The 19,257-nt window shown below is 47.7% G+C and overlaps 1 protein-coding gene across 1 annotated transcript in view; it reads right to left on the bottom strand.

Annotated features, from left to right (window-relative positions):
• EPAS1 (endothelial PAS domain protein 1) overlaps positions 1-19,207 on the bottom strand; it is an 82,817-nt gene extending 63,610 nt beyond the window's left edge. The window contains exon 1 of the mRNA XM_025868895.2: positions 18,646-19,207. Coding sequence (XP_025724680.1) covers positions 18,646-18,671 — 26 coding nt within the window. The 5' untranslated portion in view covers positions 18,672-19,207. The remainder of the gene's footprint in view (positions 1-18,645) is intronic.
• Between the last annotated feature and the right edge of the window lie 50 nt (positions 19,208-19,257).

Genomic DNA, 19,257 nt, shown 5'->3' on the forward strand with positions numbered 1-19,257 from the left:
TTTAAACGATGCCTGAGAGGTTTTAAATAAATGTGTTTAAATTGACTAGCATTATCGTGCTTTAGGAGGTTTAGATTTAGAAGAAACGTCTGAAACAGAAAACACTAGGAAACAATTTGTCTTGACTCAAGAGTAAACCTAACAAGCAATTTCCAACCACAAGCAATGAACCCCAGCCTCAAACTAAAACTCCTGATTAAATCAAAGAAATTTTCAATCCAGTTTAAAAATGATTCAAAGAAAATTAAGCAAATGCTGTAGACACCTGGCCCTCAAAAGAACAGGCATCATCTTTACACTGAAGTGAACTAAAATCTACACCACACTTCCAACAGCCATCAGCAGTGGAAGAGAAATAGCTGGTCACAACCCTTGAAAATATTCAGCTTTCAGGGTTGGGATAGAAACATTGCATTGATACCATTTATTTTAGCTGAGTTTTAAAAATCTTCTAACTGTAACAAATCTGAATGATACTGTATACACATTAACATTTTTAATATCACAAATACACTACTGTGTAAAGAAGAAAGGGTGCCTTTTAAAAGATATGGATTGTGTCACAAAATTTCAGAAGGGCAAAACCAATTAAAATTTTAAATGGAGCTTATTTGAAGTCTTAGGCACAGGAACACCGCTGAAGAAAAACTTGTTCTCCCAGCTAGTGGCTCCTTGCTCAAAGCAGATATATGGGCCACACTGGGAGATCATCTTATCCAAAGTGAGACCCAGCCCAGCCCTGACAGCCCTATGGTCCCAGTCTCATCTATGCAACCATGTGAATTAGTCTAAGCCTAGAGAAAACCCTATATGGGTTAAAAAAAAAAAAAAAAAAAAAGAAAGAAAAAGAAACACCTTTTAATTTGTAGTTATTTCTGGGATACCAGAGCTAACACACTGGTCAGGAATATGGGAGAGATGCTGCTTTTCAGGTTTGAGATTAATCTTTGGGCTGGTTATAGCTTGTTTTCTGGGCCTAGACACGTCAGTGAATAGGGGTTGCATTATGATACATCTGTAAGTGGAACTTAATACAGCTACTTAGTAAATCTATGTACCATGATAGCTACAAGATAATTCTGATATATTGCTGTATAGAAAATGCATTTTTCACAAGATATAATATAATAGCATTCTGGATTACACATCCATATTTATTATGTAGAAGTAGGTTCAAGAAAATGTTAACAGTGGTTACCTCTGGGTGGTAAAATTTTGCTGATTTTTAATCTTGATACCCTCCTATAGGGAGGGTCTTTTTACAGGGAACATGTATAGTTTTTATAATTAAAAAAAAACTTAGCTACTTGAAAAATAATTTTACAGGAGAGACGTGTAGGGACTGGTGAGTGTGTGTGTGTGTGTGTGTGTGTGTGTGTGTGTGTTACACATACCTGAACAGTCTCCCTAAATAGCCTTATGCTAAAATCTTCCACCAACCACTGTGGGGAGCACCGTCCCTCCTGCCCTTGACCCACAGGGCCCAGAGCACCCCTGGGTGACGTCCATGCATGCCCATCCTCCCTCCATATCCTGCCCTCCAGCCAGCAGCGTCAGTCAGTGAGCTGCCCCCGCACTGGGGGCAGCCATTCAAGAAGCAAGGAAATATTATGCAAGAGCACAGGAAGTCAGAGGAGACAGGATTCTGGGCAGGCCTGGCAAGGAGTCTGTGTGAACTCCAGTGAACAAGCGGACTTTGCTCAGCGGGGCTGAAGCCAGCAGAAAGCCTTCCCAGGGCGGCAAGGCAGAGCTGTCCACCCCAGGTCTCTGGCCAGTGGGCGGCCATCCAGAACTTGATGTACCTGATTAAAGGCAGATAAACCCAAATCCCAATATTTCTACTTTTTTGGCCCAAGTTCAAGGTGACTCCCCAACACTCATGCATGGTGACTCACCTCTGTCCCACAGTGTGATCCCCTCCCCCCAGTACAACCCAGCTCCGTTCAGTAATGTTTGAGCCTGCTCCTCTCCAGGCCCCCTTTCCTAAGTCAGGCTTGCTGCTCACTGCCCCAGATTAGGGGGCTTGTGTCCATTGTCCCGTGTCTCTAACAAGCCTGAGCACTCCAGATTTGTTCATTTATACACACACATCTATAAATATCTATTCCTGCATATAGGAGTTGTGGCAGTAATGACCCCAAACCACAGCAGCAATTTCTATTTTCCCAGCCCAATCCAATCAGCAGGCAGAGACAATAGCAGACTTCTAACAGTGTGGAAACAGAGGCTCAGAGGGGGTCCGCGACAGACTGCAGCGTGGTTGCGGCAGGTGGGAGCCAGTTCTCTTAGCAGCCTGCCTCCCTCTACTTGGGCATTAGGAGACAGCCACTGCTCCTCCTGATAACACAGCTGTTCCCTCGGTAGAAACCACTGGGCAGTGTGCATTCTGTCACACCTCAACCCCCTTCCTTCTCAAGGGCGGTCCTGCTGCTATTGTGGAAGTGGACCCAGCCCTCTTCTCGAGCATCACTCCATGCCCAATAGTGACTGCCACATCTCGGCCCCTGTCCACTTTAACAGAACCTCCTCTTGGAGTTGGGGGGGGGGGGGTGTTCAAGGAAATTGGAGAGGCTTCCTCCAGGCTTCCACTGATCACCTCTAACAGCTCATCCTCCTTCCCTAAGGAAGCACTGGAAACCAGGCTCCCCTTGGACTTCACTTCACAATGGAATTAAAACCCTAAAAGGGATCTTGGTGTCTGCTTCCCACCTACTGGCCCATTTTAAAGGTGGAGAAACTGATGCTCAGAGGTCCCTGAGCCAGTTAGCACTCCTCTTTCCTCTCCACCAGACCCCAGAAATTCCACTAGATACCCAAACAGGACATTCCCCAAGCAGAAAGGGACTAGATGTGAGAGTTGGGGTAGACGGGACCAGACAGAAATGGGACTGTGGTCCAAGGATTCTCACTCCCCTTTGCCTCTGTCAGGAGCAGGCAGAACCAGCCACATAGGGAGTGACACCCACCCAGTCACTGCCCCTGGCCTGACAAATTGCTAACTGTGCGTAAGAACCAACAGTGGTGTTCTCCTGGGACTCTCTTGTGTATTTCCAGATGCCACCAACACACAATGGCCCCTACTCCTCCGGTGTAAACATTGCCAAACAGGACAAACAATATCACCACAGCACAAAAATCGGGTGCCCAGAGAAACGGTAGAAAGAGGCTAGGCCTGGGGGTTCGTTAACATGGGCTCCACCACTTTCTGGCTTTGTGATCACATTTTTATGTCACAATGGTTTCATCTACATGATGCGAATGACAACTACTTCGATCTACATCATCAGCTTTGGGGGGAAAAAATTAAGCACCAAACACATGTAAGAAACAGAAGTGTAGAGTTGAGGACAAAGACCCAGCAATCCTAGATTAATTATTTCACTTAGCAATTATTTTCAGGAGCATCTGATATGTGCCTGGCACTCCCTGAACACTATGGATACAGTGGTGAGCAAATCAGCACAGTCCCTGCCCTCTAGGATCTTAAAACTAGAGAGGGGAGCAACAGATAATAAGCAGACCAAAATAATAATAATAACAACAACAACAACAGCATGTGGGAAGTCTTGTTACAAAAAATAAACAGGAGAACAGGAATGGAGGGAAGGAAGTTAACCAAGGAAGGTCGGGAAAGGCTTCCCAAGGAGGTGATACTGAAGCTGAGACCTCAGGCTCAAGTCTCTGGCTGGATGCACGTGGGAATGCAGGAAGGGCACGTTCAGGCACAACAGGTAGCAGGAATGCTGCGGATCTGAGGCCAAGTATCATGGTCCCTGTGTGGCAGAGCCAGGTCCTCACACCCAAAGCCTCTTCCCACTTCCAGTAACACCGGGAGGCCCAGGTTATCGTCACGGCACTCGTATGCCCCCCATTTCTGGACCTTGCAATAAGTTGCCTGACCTTTATTTTGAAGACCTTGGGCCAGGCACTCTGTCCCTTCAAGAGTCCACGATGAGATCTTACTCATAAGATGCAAAGCAGCAGGCGGGACCTGAGCAGATGGGGTGTGCGTACAGCCCTTTAGGTCAAGAGATCTGGGAGTGCCAAGTCAAAGGGAAATTCCCACTTTTCACAAGATGGCAGCTGGTATGGACCCTCTATCTCCACAGGTGAGGGGAGAGCAGGCCAGGCATGGAAAGGGACACGTCCCAAGTCAGACCATTTTTCAAGAGTCTTGGAAGTTTCCTTGGTCTCTTGGTGTTATCAGATTTCCTCTCATCTCAGAGTATGGGAAAAATATAACTCATAACCCAAAATCACTGTTGGTAAGAGCCCATAATCCTGAAAAGCATCTCCTTTCAGATTCTCCTGAGACTCCCTTCCAACTACAGTCAAATCACTCCAACAGGTAACGATGTGCCGAATGATTAGACCGCTGTGCTTGTTAATAATGATGCCTTCACAGACTGCACTTTATCCTTTCAAAGGTTTTGTAGTGAGATAATGGTTGCAAAAATGATTTTTGAAGTGTAATATGCTTTTTAAATGCATGGTTTTACTGAAACTGTAGCTCATTTCAACCTCCTGACAGTACTCTTAGAAAGCAGTCAGTGTGTCTAATCCCCCTTTTGGAATGTGAAACATGCAGAGAGGTTAAATTACCTGTTTTAGGTCACACAAGTCAGAAAGGGATCTAGAACAGTCTTTCCGACTCCTAGGGACTTTTGAGAGCTCCTGTGACCTTCATGTGGAGGCAAGCTTGGCCAGGGACACAAAACAAGTGAAGATTTACAATCTGTTTTGCTAAACAGATTGTAAATACCCTGGAGCATTTACAATCTGGTTGGCAAAACAAAGGCTAAGAAATATGGAACTCTTGTGGTCATCCCTTGACACTGATTTTGGAGGCAAAGAAATTCAGGTGGGTAAAAGTTTGTCCCTTTCCAATATAAACATGTGCCCTGCTGAGGCCCAGAAGATCTAAGTCAAGGAGAGTTACAGCTGTGGTCATTAATCCTGTAATAGTGGAATCCATATAAGGAACTACAGGTGGTGCAGAATCACAAGGCTTATGTTAATCTGAATATGGAAAATAGTTTCAAGTGTGCTCAAATGAATGGCTCAGGAGAGAAGGGATCAATGTTCACAGTCAGCTCAGAGCTCCTTTCTGCCTGCATGCTCTGGTCACCAGTATATCCCAAGGCCCGGAGCTGGTCAGAGGCTCTGGTGACCACACCACCAACAAATGTGCCTGGGGTCCCCTCCCCACTCTGATCTAAGTGGGGAGAACAGTTTGCTAGGAGTTCAGCAGAGGCAACGTCGAAATTTTTTTAAAAGGAATCTTTACTTTGGAAGGAAGCGAGAAAAAAAAAACACAAAGGAACAGATATGGTATATTCACAGACTCCAGACCCCAATGGTATAGTCACAGATTAGCTTGGTCAGGACACCTGTCTTCTCCTTCCTGAGGCCTACCTGGAGCTGTGGTTAGGTAGATGCCAAACTCAAACTTCTGGCTCTGGCCAGACTGGAGTAAACACCACTGTCTGGCCAGTGGGGTTTCTTAGGATGTCCCCAAGGCAGCTTCCTGGGGATTGCTCAAGGCACAGACAGCCCTATGTCTGGGCTGCACTGGGCTCTGCAGCTTTAGGTCACCGGCAAACCCAGATGAGGAAGGCTCCTTGCGCCCGCCTCCAGAGACCCTTCTCTGGGTTCAGACCCAATGTTCAGCGGCCTGCACAGAGTAGGTATTTTGATGACTGAGCATATACTACTGAATAAAGCTAGCATGCCAGCACTAGGTGGCAGTTTCCCACTTCAACAACCAGTTGCTGATTACTGAGGGGACGGAGAAGGAATAAGAGATGGAGGCATACTGATGTCACGATAAGACTAAATCCCAAGCCAAGCACATTCAGGAGCTACGGCCTCCCTCAAAGTACCATTGGACAGCATGCACTGAAGGGACTCTGCTGGTCCCCGGTGTAAGAGGCTCTCCAGTGCTTCTTGGGATTTCTGGCCAGGGCCCTGCTCACAAGTGTCCAAGTGCTTCTGACTACCTCTGGGGCAAAGGTTATACTTGCTGGGGGAAGGAAAAGGCCCTACCCTGGTGACTCCACAAAGACAACTCCTTTTCTTTCTCTTCTGGCAGCATCTGCCCAAGACCAGCAGAGCTCAGGCTTTAGGGAATGGGGTAGCCATGTAACAGGAAGGAGAGGGGCCAGGAACAGCCTGGTTGCAGTGCTCTGCTCAAGGGATGCTCTTAACAGTCATTGGTAGAGACTGACAAAAGGGGTGACCTGACTCGGATGTGGCTGTCTCCCTCCCTGTAAATAGTGCTGTGTTGAAGGGACTTCCCTATCTTTCTACAATGATCAGATTCAGAGCCCTAGAATCTGGAATGAGAAAGAGCAAGCGGGGATAGAATGACAAGTTTACCAAAGTATTAAGGGGACAGAGACTTTATCATCAAAATGAGAATGCAGGATAAGGGTGGTTGCACCCCTCCTGAGAGCCTGAAGGAAGAAATTTTAGCATACGGTAAGCTGTGCTCTTCCAGCTCTGGTTTTGTACACTGGGAGGTATTTATTGCCTGAGGGACGGTACAGTCCAAATATACATATTCCAGAGTGATTCAGGCTCATTGGCAATGACTGATTTCCTAAGCAATATGGGGGGACATTTCTAGTCTTTGAGGTCATTCTTATAGAGAATAATCACAGGCCCCTCCAGGTACCCTGTGGTGTTCACAGGAGAGCCAGGTTCCTGGTTGGCAGGTAACAGAGGTGCCCTGAGCAGCTCTCCCATGTCTCACTTATTCTGGAGAGAAGCAGGCATGCTCTCATGGCCCCAAGACAGCCCAAAGATTCCATCACAATATGACTCAGGAAGGACTATTCCTACTTCCCCCATACCAGCCCAGGCCTGGTCCTCACCTCCTGTCCGTTAACAGTGCTCTGGACTCGGCTGTGGAAGGAGCCAGCTCACCAGCCCGGGCGTGCCCAACCTGTTTATTCCTGCCTCTTCATTTGACTTAAGCTGTTCACCCCAACTGGAATGTCCCATACCCATATGCTTATTTAAGTTCTACCCAATGTTGAAGACCTAGATCTTAATGCTCCTCTGTTAAATGGCCCTCTAATCAATGCCGACCTCCTAATTATTCACAACACACTAGATCTATTTCCCCTTATTCACATTCACTTAATTACTCATATTCCTCTGTTTGCTCCATCATTTATCTGAGCTAGTTTCAACTACCCAAGAAGACAGTGACATCTTAAAGAGGGGCCTAGGCTCCCCATCAACATACCATCTTGCAATGTTTTAAACAAACAATTTTAGGGATTCTTTAACTCAAAACTAGACTATAATCCCTGAGGGCAGGGTCCATCTAATGATTCTTTGTAACTTCATTGCATGGCATGACACCTGAATGTGGCAGGTAACCTATAAATGTTTACACACAGACCTCACTACATGCCTGTTGGGTGGTCAAGGAGAATGAGTAAGTTGATCAGAGCAAAGCTTTCTTCCTGTCCCTCTAACCCTCTGTACTAAGCATCCCAAATTCTGCACACAGAATTACTGAGTCTACAAAGAACTACCAGGCGCCCAAATGTGGGCTTGTGTTCTGGGTGCCATATATGGGAAAAAAGAACAGAAAAAGAGGACCGCCCCTTGTTCCCCTTGGCCCTTTACCCCAAGCCCCACCCCACAGACTGGGGACCAGCCCCCGCCCCTGCCTTTGTCTTTTCTCAAATCCCCGTAGTTGGGGAGGGAAGAGGAGAGGGGAGGGGAGGGGACCTGCCTTCTCCTCGGGCATCAGTGAGCTCCACCCTTTCCTGTGGGCTTTCTTTCGTTAAACATTTGTTAAAATCAAACCTGAATAAAACTACACGTTTAATATGAAAAAAAGAAAAGAAAAAGATGACTGGTCCCTGCTCATGAAGGGCTTACCACCTAAATGTTTTCAGGGACAGACACACACGCACACACACACACACACACACACACACACACACTCAAAAGCAAGTTATAAAAGCATTATACAAATAATACAGACCGAAGACTACATAAATAAGGGGCAACCAGTGTGTGGCTGCTCAGGGAAGGCTCCCCAGGGAAGATGATTTCTGAGCTGAGAGCTGTGTACTCTGCCTGCATACACTTTCCCCTATGGCCTTTTAAACTTTGAGACAAAGCTGGAGTACTTTGTTGTTTGGCTGACACTTGCCTTGGTGTGTGGAACATTAACATAATACTAGCCTGATGTTTGCATTTTATGTAAAATCCTGTATCAACAAGATCTGCCTGGGTTCCCCCCAGTTTTTCTTTCTTTTCAAAGGAAAATGAGTAAAGGGCTCAAATCCACACGAATGAGAAAAGCAGAACCCAAGAAGCAGGCTTTCCAAGTGACCCAAGGGATGGCAAAACAACAACAACAAAAAGCAATTCTATGATTTTTAAAAATGAAGTATGATTCTAGGGACTCAAAATGTGGAAAGTATGACAGAGCACAGCAGAAAATGAGACATCCTAGCCCTTAAGCAGCACGCAGTCTAGTTGGAAAGACAAGAACACGTACAATGTCGTTAGATCACAAGGAAACAAAATCAGGCAGGCTCCTTGGCAAACCTAAGGAAGAGCAACGCAGGGGTGGAGGGGAGGTGCCAGCATGCGAATTACTAGGAAGGCTTTGCTGGAGTAGGAGCCCTTGGGGTCGCCCTAGAAAGTGGGGGATATTTGAGTAGAAGGAGAGGAGCGTCCAAGGTGGAAGGCGGAGGTTGAGGAGATCCGGATGAGAGTCCTGTGACCTGGGGGGAAATAAGCTGTTAGGGCAGAGGGAGGGGGCCTGCATAGCTGGAGTTCAGAAGGCATGTCCGGGGATGGCAGATGAGGGGAGAGCTGGGGTGGGGTCCCTTACTGTCAGTGAGAAGAACTTGCACTGCCATGCAGGCTGCCCTTGGGAAGGAAATTGGGCCAGGGATCCATGTCTTCGTTCAGGCTCTGAGCAAAGCTAACCCTCAGAGATCTTTAGGAGAAACATTCAAGTCCACAACAAAAGAAACCCCTTTGCCATCCTGAAGACTCTCTGTGCTCCAAGGACATGACAACCCTGCCTAAAATAGGGGCAATATCAGCACCACGCAAACCTCTTCTGAGAGGCTAGGAAAGCTATTTTAGTAGCCAGCAGCTTCCCAGCCACTCAGATAGCAGAGAAATGCACGGGGCACCAATTTCCATGGAGCACCACAAGACTCCAGAGAGTGGGGCCACACAGTGGACTACAATTTCCTCTGACTTCTCGACTAACCCAAAGGGCCTCACCTAATGGGAGGGGTACATCAGTTGAGCCAGGACCTGCTGGGAGCAGGCAAGGAAGCCAAAAGACTGAGAAGGGCCTGGTTCCCATGCCCCACCCACCATTAATTCTCCTAAGTCCCCGGTATAGAATAAAAGACAGCCTCCTGCTGCATAGTGATATGATTACATTTATAGAAGCTCCCCTCTTACCAGCGAAATGTGACCTTCATACTTTTCTTATCTTAATATCTGAGTAAACACTTGTTGTGCAAGCGCACAAATAAGGGTTCTAAAGGTGAACCGTGGTGTGTCTACTAATACCACGCTGCTCCAACCCCAAGCACCAGAAAGCCCTTTTGGCTCTGTAGAGGACTTCTTTCTCTCTCCCTTAACTCCGGGCACCAAAATTAGCTTCGTCAACCTTAGCCAGTACTGGAGTGAATACTGCCATTCGAAAATAGCATCTGAGGACTCTTGGAAACACAGGAGAGAAATAGAAGGGTACAATGGTTTAGATACTGAAGAAAGCAATTTCACTGGAGTGCTCTTTAAACCAAGTGTATAGGAAATGAGCATTATCAGGATTTACTCTGGAATCTTTATTAAGTGAATGGTAGTCTTCTAGCTCCCTGTGGTACCCACATGGCGTATTTTATATATACTGGTTGACTCCATTATGCACAACTGTCTTCATTCAGAAAAATATTGTAGAGATTATGTCCATAGAAGAGCGTTGACCAAATGACCGTTGCTTGAACTCAAAAATTCTACTTTGCAGTCTTATTTCTAGAATAATCTGTAAAAACATCTTGGGTCCCGTTTTCCCAGATATTAGATCATCCAGAATTGATTTTTTTAAAAATTTGTTTTAAAGTTCCTAGGAATGGATCCTCAAACAGCCCCTCAGGAGCATAATTCTCTGTTGTTTCCTCTGTGGAATTCATAAACAGAGCAAAGCAACCAATTTTTCTGGTGTGTGCTTAAAGCCACTCTTTCCTGCAACTATGTATGACGTCTTTTTCCAGGACAATCTTTCTCAATACTCCAAAGTGCTTCAGCAACAGGAAGTTGTAAAGGTAGGAAAGAGGCCTGTAAATATTTGCTGTAATTACTCATTAGTAATGAGAATAGTTACCACTGAAGTTTGAGTCACCCCTTTTGTGCTCTTGGTTCTTTATTACCTTGTAACAGGAGTCCCAGGGGATGCCTAAGGGGCCTAACCTCACCGAGGACACCTGGGTCCAGTGGTAGGTTTCACTGCAGACAGTGTGGTTTGCTTCTGTCAGCAGCTCAATTTCCCAAGTATAAAATTAGGATAATGTTTTGCCCTTCCTTCCCCCTGCCCCCAACCCAGGGCAGTCAGGACAAATATTATACACAGTAGTTACAATATGAAAAAAACTTTTTTGAAAATTTTGTATCAAAGTACAATACATGTATCTGTTAATACAACATCAAGACACAGAGGAAAAACACAATGTATGGCTAGACACACAGCACAGTGACTTAAAGGATTACCGCCACCAATAACCATATGCCTTAACTGATGTACTTTAAAGGATTTACAAAAGGCTTCTGAATGGTCTCAGATTGAGCCCACGTGTCTCTTATTCATAGCAAACCACTGACTCCCCACAAGAGCAGGGAGTCTCAGACTGAAAATGAGCCTGAGAGAGCCAACTAAAGTCACAGCCAAACAACTAAAGTCACAGAGTTGATTAACTTCTACAAAAACTATAATATTGGCTGTACCCCCAGCATTTGCAGGAAGCCGACACAGTGATGGGGGGCTACCCTCCAGCAGCACCATCACGAATATAGCATAATGGAGTCATTTTCCTTGCTCATGTGTTTTATTACACAGCCTAACTCAGTAAAACCACTAAGCTGCTAAGATTCCTTGAACTAACCTCTTAGGGTTTTTTTTTTGTTTTTTGTTTTTTTTTATTGGAGGGTGCCATGAAAAGGGGATGCAGGAAGTCACCGGAGGCATATAAGAAGAGAGTTCTAACAATCCACTTCCAAGGCTTTGGAGAACTGGGGAAATGATGAGTGTGTGACAGATAAATACTCTTTTCTTAATGGGTCATTCTCCTTACTAACGAACCACTCTTTCTGAAGTATCTTCCCACATGAGAAAAGGAACGGCTTCCCAGAGTCATTATCTTGCACAGAAGTGACTTATAACATTAAAACTGAAGACTTTTTCCAAAGTAGGGGGGAAGTGTGTGCCTCCTGGGAACATGCGAAGCCTCTGGTGGTCATACCATGTAAGAGTTTTTGCTGATGTACAAGTGGCACCTGGAAACAGCCTGAGGCCGTCAAGCAAACCAGTATTTCTAGAGAAACTAGGAAAACATAAGGCCCCTTCCAAGTAGATAACATTCTAACCCATTCTGCACCTGTCTCCTTGGATCCAGAGATCTCAAAGGGCCCCGCCACTCTTCTTGACTTCATACTTGCAGGCCAGTCTGTGGCTTTCAATACACAGGACCAGACAACTGGCAACAAAGTACACCCAAACTCTGCCTGGAAACCACAGAGGCTGTGAGGGGCACATACCAATGCATAACTACCACATATATGATGATATGCAACTGCCCAGAGGACTTGCTTCTCTCTCGGTTATGATATCTGTTGGTGCAATTACATTTTACAGCACGGGGAAAGCTCAGAAAACCCTCCTAGGCTCACAGTGCCGAAGCCAGTGTTGGGATGGCTGTGAAGGCTCAGGGCTTCTCAGAGAGAGGAGTATATAAAAATGCAACATATTATTATTGCAACAGTTTTGGCTATTCTTTATTCCTCCATCCATTCTTTCCTTCCTGTCCTTGCAATTTCAAAAGATCAAAAGAGCCAGAGGAAGTCTTGTGCATCTTGATTTGGAGATGGTTCTTCAGAAGCCACAGAGGAAGACTTCTAACAGGTTCTCCTGCACAATGGAGTCTGAAGGCTAAAGTAATTATTGAAGTCTTGCCACCAGTGAAGGGCGGGAGGTGGAAAGCTTTGAACTTCTTGGGGGCAGTAGAGAACCACCTCCGGTCAGAGTTGAGGGAAACCCATGAAAAATAAGAATTTCCAGGACTTCCAAGTCCACCCTTCAGATCTTCAATCCCTGTCTGTGTGTGAGGTTCAATACAGGGATGAGTCACAAAAAAGTAATTATAATAATTATAACTACAACAGCAAAAGCAGTTATCATTTATAGAGTACTTACCACGGTCAGGCATGGTATTAAATACTTCATAGACAGCTTAGAAAAGGTAAGGGGGAATGGACCTCCGGTTAAATGTACAGACTCTAGAGACACTTGGCCCAAATCAAATCCCACTCCCACCGATCGCCCTTTGGCAGTTACCTTTCTATACCTCAGCTTTCCCATCAGTGAAATGGGGATAATAACAGGGCTTATGCTACAAGGTTGTTAGGAGGATTAAAAGAGTTAACCCATGTAACGTTCTGAGAATAGAGCCTACACAAATGAGACTAAAATGTTCAGGTCTTATGGTTTTGTCCTACTGCATATATTATTTCTCTTAAGGACACACACATTCTTAGTGCATAAAAGGGCCTCCAAATAATTGTTTGAGGATGATGGAAAGTGTGAGGACAAATGTTCATGGCTGTTTTAAGAGCATTAAGAAAATGAATCACATCATCCTGAGGGGCTCAGTCGGTTAAGCGGGTGACTCTTGATTTCAGCTCGGGTCATGATCTCCAGGTTGTGGGACTGGAGCCCAACATTGGGCTCATGCTGGCTGTGGAGCCTGCTTAAGATTCTCTCTCTGCTCCCCCCCCAAAAAAAAGAAAGAAAAGAAAAAGGAAATGAATCACACCAGAACTAACCCTGTGCTGTGCGCTCACTCCCCTTCCTTCCATTACTGAAGGCAGCTGTGTGGGTGGGTAGACAGGCCAGCCAGGTTCAGGTAAGCTTAAAACGCACCACAAAATCTTTACTAGATACACACACACCAAACCCCTCCCCCATCTCCAAGACAGGGAGAGACACTGGAAGTGAAATGTGGGAACTGTCTGGGACCAGAACAGAAAGATCCTGAAATGTAAGGCAGTCACCGAATCAGACACTGAAGAACAAGGGCTTGTCTTTTTCAGATCACAGAAGCTCTGAAAGGCTACTGAGAGCTGGGCAGACTTCCCTCAGGAAAAAAAAAAAAAAAAGGCTTATATACACAATATCTTGCACCCAATTTCAGAAGCTCACAGACCACCCCCTGAAGCCTACTCACAAAGCCCAGGTTAAGCTCCCTCTCTCTTCTTGGCCTTCTTGAAGTCATAGCTGTCTGCACTGTTATCCTCAGAGGGACCACAACCTCTACCCTATCACTCCCAGAACTCTACTGGACACCTCCTCTCGTGCCCCTCACCCAAAAGTTCTAAAGAACAGCAAACATTCATCTTCGGGGCCTTTCTGTCCATAATATGGAAGTACACAAGAAGGAACACTCCTGAACCCTCTGCCTTTTCTTTACTCTCACTACCCCCAACCCTGACTACCCCCATTTGACCCTACCAGAGTCAGTCTCCATGCTGGTGGTCAGCATCTGCCCTGTATGATTCCAGGGAAAACTATGGATCAACTCTCCCACCCACCAACCCACACAATATTTTTCAATAACTGTTACAGCCTGAAGTGCTACTAAGAGCTTCTCATCTTTAGCTTCAAAAGATTTGATTCCAACAAAAAAGCTACATGTAAGCTGCTACTATCTATGGATTTAGGTAAGCTTCCTTATGTGTGCTCCTCCCCCCACCAATCAAACTAAGCAACTGAAAGCGCCATATCTCCTATTTCTTAGTCTCTTCTTTAGCATTTTATCCAGAGTAGGAGCAAGTATTCAACACACATTTGTTGTCTTACTGGTTTATATCAGGGTGTGAACAGCAGAGCTGGTTTTCATCATGAAAACAGACATCATGGGACTGGGGGCTCCGTGAGGAAACATCGCTAACTTGACACCATTGGCAAAAACCCTACCAGGTGAACTATCAGTGGTGAACTATCAGTGATGGGCAGTACTAGAAGCAAAAGGGAAGCTTCATTAGGTTAAAATGAAAAGTCATGTTGGTATGAAACAAAACTGGGGAAAATACATAAAAAGCAAATGCTACTGGATAGATTTCTTGAAAAGGAGAAACACCTAAATCTTGAGATAAGACATGACAGCAGGTGTTTTCAAATGTATGGGGCTGGAATCCTGGAGAATTAATCCTGAGAATTAATCTAACTGGTTCCTTCTATCTGTAAACATTTTATACCATAAATTCCTAGAGAGAGTTGAGGATCACCCTACACACACATATGCAAACACATACACACACACACACACTGACTGATTTACATTCCAAGTGAATTAAATAGTTTGACTCTCACAGTTCTCACTCTTAAAGAAAATGCCAACTCAGGACAGGAATCAATCTAGCAACTGCTTGAATGTCTCCGCTGACATGGGGCTCTCTACTTCACAATCTGCTCTGCTGTGCAACAGTTTCGGTTTTCTTTAATGAGGTCCACAGATACGTAAATTTTTTTTCTGAGTGAAATAAAGGGAGAGCACTAAGACAATTGAATTCAAACTTCCCGAAGTTTATAGACAATGGAACCCGCGCCAACTCTGCTTCCTATTTTGCAAAAAGCAAACAGAGCCACTGCTCCTGCAGCTTGAAGTCTTTTATAATTATCTAGAAGAGCAAATCTCCTTTCTACAAGGTTCAGTGATTTGGCAGGGGTGGGGGAGAGGGCACTGTAATCCTTTGGAAATCATTTTCACTGTTTAGAGGCATTTCAGGGCTGGGGATACTATTTTGTCAACAATTGGAAAATACGTAATTAATTGAAAGCAATGAACCAGGGTTCTTCTGATTCTTACCAGCACTAACTTTCCTTGCGACTACAAAAGTCACTGAACCTCTCTGGGCCTCAAACTAGATGATTTCCATGAGCCCTTATAAAATGATTGTTAAGCTCCCCATCAGCAACACAGAAAAAAACCCTGAAACCACAGCATTCTTTTTGAATTTCGTGAAAGCTGTAATGAATTAAATAAGAAATGCCTGAACCTAGAAGGTGTTAAACCAACTCCTTATCATCCCTGCATTCTGCTGATTTCTGGTAATGCAGTGGACAGAGAAATCAAATGATAAAGGAATATTTATAGAAAATACACCTACATTGAGAAAAACTGCCTCGCAATAGTTTTCCCATCAGAATTGGGAAAAGGTGGGCTTTGATTTTATTTTAGCGGAGGAACAACTAAGTCCAGCTGGTGAGGATGAGGGGGGGTGGGTTTGGCGGGGAGAGTAGTTTGAAAACTTCTGGTCCATGTCTCCAACTCCCCTTCCACCGCTGGCCCTGCATTAAGTGATCTAAGCATTCCAGAAAGGTGCTCTGAGCTGGGTCTGACTTTGGAGTGGACTTTGCTCCTGGATTATCCAAAGATCTCATTTACATTTACCTGAACCACTCTCCAATCCCCACACACCTAAGAACATCCAAACCCTTCTCTCCCAGGGAAAGGACTCAGAAATTGTTCTATCAGGAAGTGAGACACTTTCCAGCTCTTTTTAAGTAGGCTCCACACCCAGCATGGAGCCCAATGGCCTGCTGAGCTTGAGCTTGAACTCAGGACCTTGAGATCAAGACCTGAGCTGAAATCAAGTCAGATGCTCAACCGACTGAGCCAACCAGGCGCGCCAGACACTTTCTAGCTCTTCACGGAAGAGAACCTTAATTAATGAGACACCCCCAGACCACTTTCACCTGACAGACTGATACAGAAAGGTAAGTGTGTGCAGTACCCTTAGCAAGCTTCCGTTTCTGTCTCTGAGATCAGTAGGAATGCCCACTACCACCAAAATGCACTTTGATATTCACCATGGAAGCCCGCCAGCCAGCCAACATTTAGAAAGCAAACTCTTTATTATTAAACATTAACATATGCCATCAAGGCATGAAGGTTTTGGAACAAAATAATCCCGCCCACTTCTTGAGGGCTGCTGTTGAACCAGAAGAATGACAAATCTTAAGAACCAATGTTGCAGAATCATCATCATGAGAGCCCCTTCAGCAGGCATCACACTGCACTTGGTACTTCTGGAAAGCTAAGGACACTTGGATGACACACTAACTTTGAATGTATTGGTTCACATTCTTTAATTACACCTTGGTCCCGCAAGGAGCCTGCTGCGAACAAACAGCCAGACGCGAAAAGTAAATACAGATTTCAAAACAATTAGCCAGAGAGGAATTGGACAACCCTTCACGGGACTCTGGAAGGCGAGGGGCACGCTGTTTGTCCGGCCAGTTTGCAACCCAAACATCCAAGCAAGTCGCCGAGGGCGGACACACTCGGCGCGGTCACCAGCCCCGCGCAGCGGCCCCGCAGCGGCCTTCAAGGCGGCTCACCAGGCGATCGCCGCGGCGGTTCTTTAAACCCGCCGCTCTGGAGAGTAATTCGGAGTCTGATTACCCAATTTTTTTCCTTCTCCTATTCCAGCTCCCTCCCTCTCCAACGAAGGAGGCATTACAGAGGGTCAAAGTAATTATCTCCCCTGCTCCCAAGTTTCTGGCGACGATTAATATACATAACACAACCACCCGGCGCTGAGCCGCAGGGAGAAGCTAACACTTCACACAACTGTCAAGATTGCCATCAGTCCCCACCTCCGCGATTGCAACAGTCACTGATAGGCATCACAGTTGTATACAGTACCATAAATTCCCTCGCCTGCTCCAGAGCCCAAAGTGCGCTCAGAAGAGCTGACTATAATTTTGTTTTTTGGTTGTTCAGTCATCATTATTGGCATCAAGATGCAGGCTATGTTGGTTTTACAAAATGCGTTGGGATCTTAAGCTCTCTTCCTTGCTTTGCCGCCCTCAAAAGTCACAGGCCCCCAAGGGAGCTGCGAGGCCCCGGGGGCCCACGCTCCCTCACCCAGCTCAGGTCCGGGGCCGCCACCGTGACGCGGGAGGGGGAGCTGCGGCCGGGAAGGGGGACCCGGGTCCCCCAGAGACCCAGGAGCAAGGGCCCCGGCGCCTGGCCAGAACGCGCGCGATTCGCTCCCGTTTATCAAATCCTTCTCCGCGCACCGAGGTGGGAACCGCTGCTTTCCACCAGAAGATACACGGTTTCTGGCGCAGGTCTCACAGTGGCAGTCCGAACAAGAGCAAATCAACCCAGGCACTGAGCTCTCGGGGCCAGTCATCCCCTCCCTTCACGTCTCGGTGCCCCAGCCCCGCACAACAGCCCCGCAGCCTTGCGGCTGATCCGCCCCGGCTCAGGCAACAAGTTCATTCCATTGCTCCACAACCCCCTTCCCCCCCGCGAAACCCAGCCCCGCCAAGCGGCCGCCGAGGGCGGGGCTGAAAACGCCAGCCCACCGGGGCAGCCCCAGCGGAGACCAGAGGAGTAGGGGGCCAGGCCGCCAGCCTCGCACGCTCGCAGGAGGCGAGGCCGTACCCACGCTTGCGTGGCCGCACGGTGCGTTCACACCCGCGCTGGGAGAGGATCCGGCGGGGAGAAGCCGGGCGGGGGCGGGAAGGCAGTGAGAGTTGGCCCGAGTTGCCTCTCACCCAGTGCCGAGAGGCTCGCGAGGGCAGACGGGCGGATCGTGGCTGCCCTTCTCTGTCCTCTTGAGAGAGAGACACTGGGACCAGCCAGGGGCACCCAGTGTCTCCATTCCCTCCCCGCACACCAACGCATCTGCCCTCGCGAGGCAACCCTGCCCACCACACAACTCTCCTCCCGAGTCAAGGTGCGGGATCAGGAAGGGGGCTTCTCCAAGCTTCAGTGGGATCTGCAAACCCGGAGTAGGGCCCTTTGCTGCGTTCTGGCCCCTCCGCGGAGGCGCGTCCCAGCGCGGCGCTCCGCCTCCGGCCCCCGGCCAGATTGGGGCGCAGTGCGAGCACAGTAGCTCCTTTGGAAGGACCCGTGGGGTCCCAAGGAAAAGAGACTAGTGGATGGTGCCCCACATGCGAAAACTGAGAAAGTCCAAAGTTGACCTGGGTCAAGTCAACCCAGAAACATTTCAACATGTGGGCCTCATGAATTTGGAGCGGGGGGGCTGGAGCGGCGGCGATCTGGGAAGGTTCCGCGCGCCACAGCCCCTCCGACCTCCAGGGCCATCTCCCTGGGCCTCCTGGCCTCATCGCGCGCGCAGATTCGCGACTTCTTCGGGCCACAGAACCCTCCACTGCGAAGCCGAAGCGCCGCGTCCACAGACGGGGCACCTGCTCTGCCCCCTCGAAGCGCTCCACACCGACCCTCGGGCCTCAAAGACCCCTGCGGACTCCTCTTCTAGCCGCTCTCGGTCGCTCCGACCCCGTGCGGCGTGGCCATCCCCCTCAGACCAGCTTCCTGGCCGGCTCAGACGCCCGCTTACCTTTTCTTCTCCTTGTCAGCTGTCATTGTCACCGTGGCGCTCTCAAACGCGACACCTGAGCTCCCCGGCCGGTGGGGATTTCAGTCGCCGCCTTCGATGTGGCCCTCGCCTACTCCTTGTGGCCCGGGCCGGTGTTAAAGGTCCTAGGTGCTCGCAGGTCCCGAGCGCCCCGCACGGTCAGGTGGAAGTTCGCGAGCTGCTGGCTAGGTGCGGGGAGGAGGGCGGAGAGAGGTGCCGGGGAGGAACCTGCACGGGGAGGCGGGGTCGGGGAAAGGAGTGGGAGGAGGCTGTCAAACCCAAAAAGAGGGCCGCGAGAGCGGGACCTTAGTTCCTTTTTCCCACGAAGAGGAGTCACTTTTCTGGGTTTTCAAAAATAAAAATAAAAATAAGAAGTGGCTGCAACAACTGGAGTTGGAAGAGTCCAAGGCCGGGCGGGCGCGACCGCGGAGATGACCATACAGTCTCAGGACACTGCCGAGGATTGTACAGCCGCCTCAGGCTAGCGCTGTGTTGGGTGCAGGGGCTGTGTCGTGGACGGCTCTCAAATGTCCGGCTCTCGGGGCCGCCAGCCCACTTTAAAAACTCCTGCGGCCGGGAGGGGGAGGGAGGGGG

The sequence above is a fragment of the Callorhinus ursinus genome, unplaced genomic scaffold, assembly GCF_003265705.2.
Source record: "Callorhinus ursinus isolate GAN/ISIS: 27379988/994484 unplaced genomic scaffold, GSC_fseal_2.0 scaffold10, whole genome shotgun sequence".
NCBI lineage: Eukaryota > Metazoa > Chordata > Mammalia > Carnivora > Otariidae > Callorhinus > Callorhinus ursinus.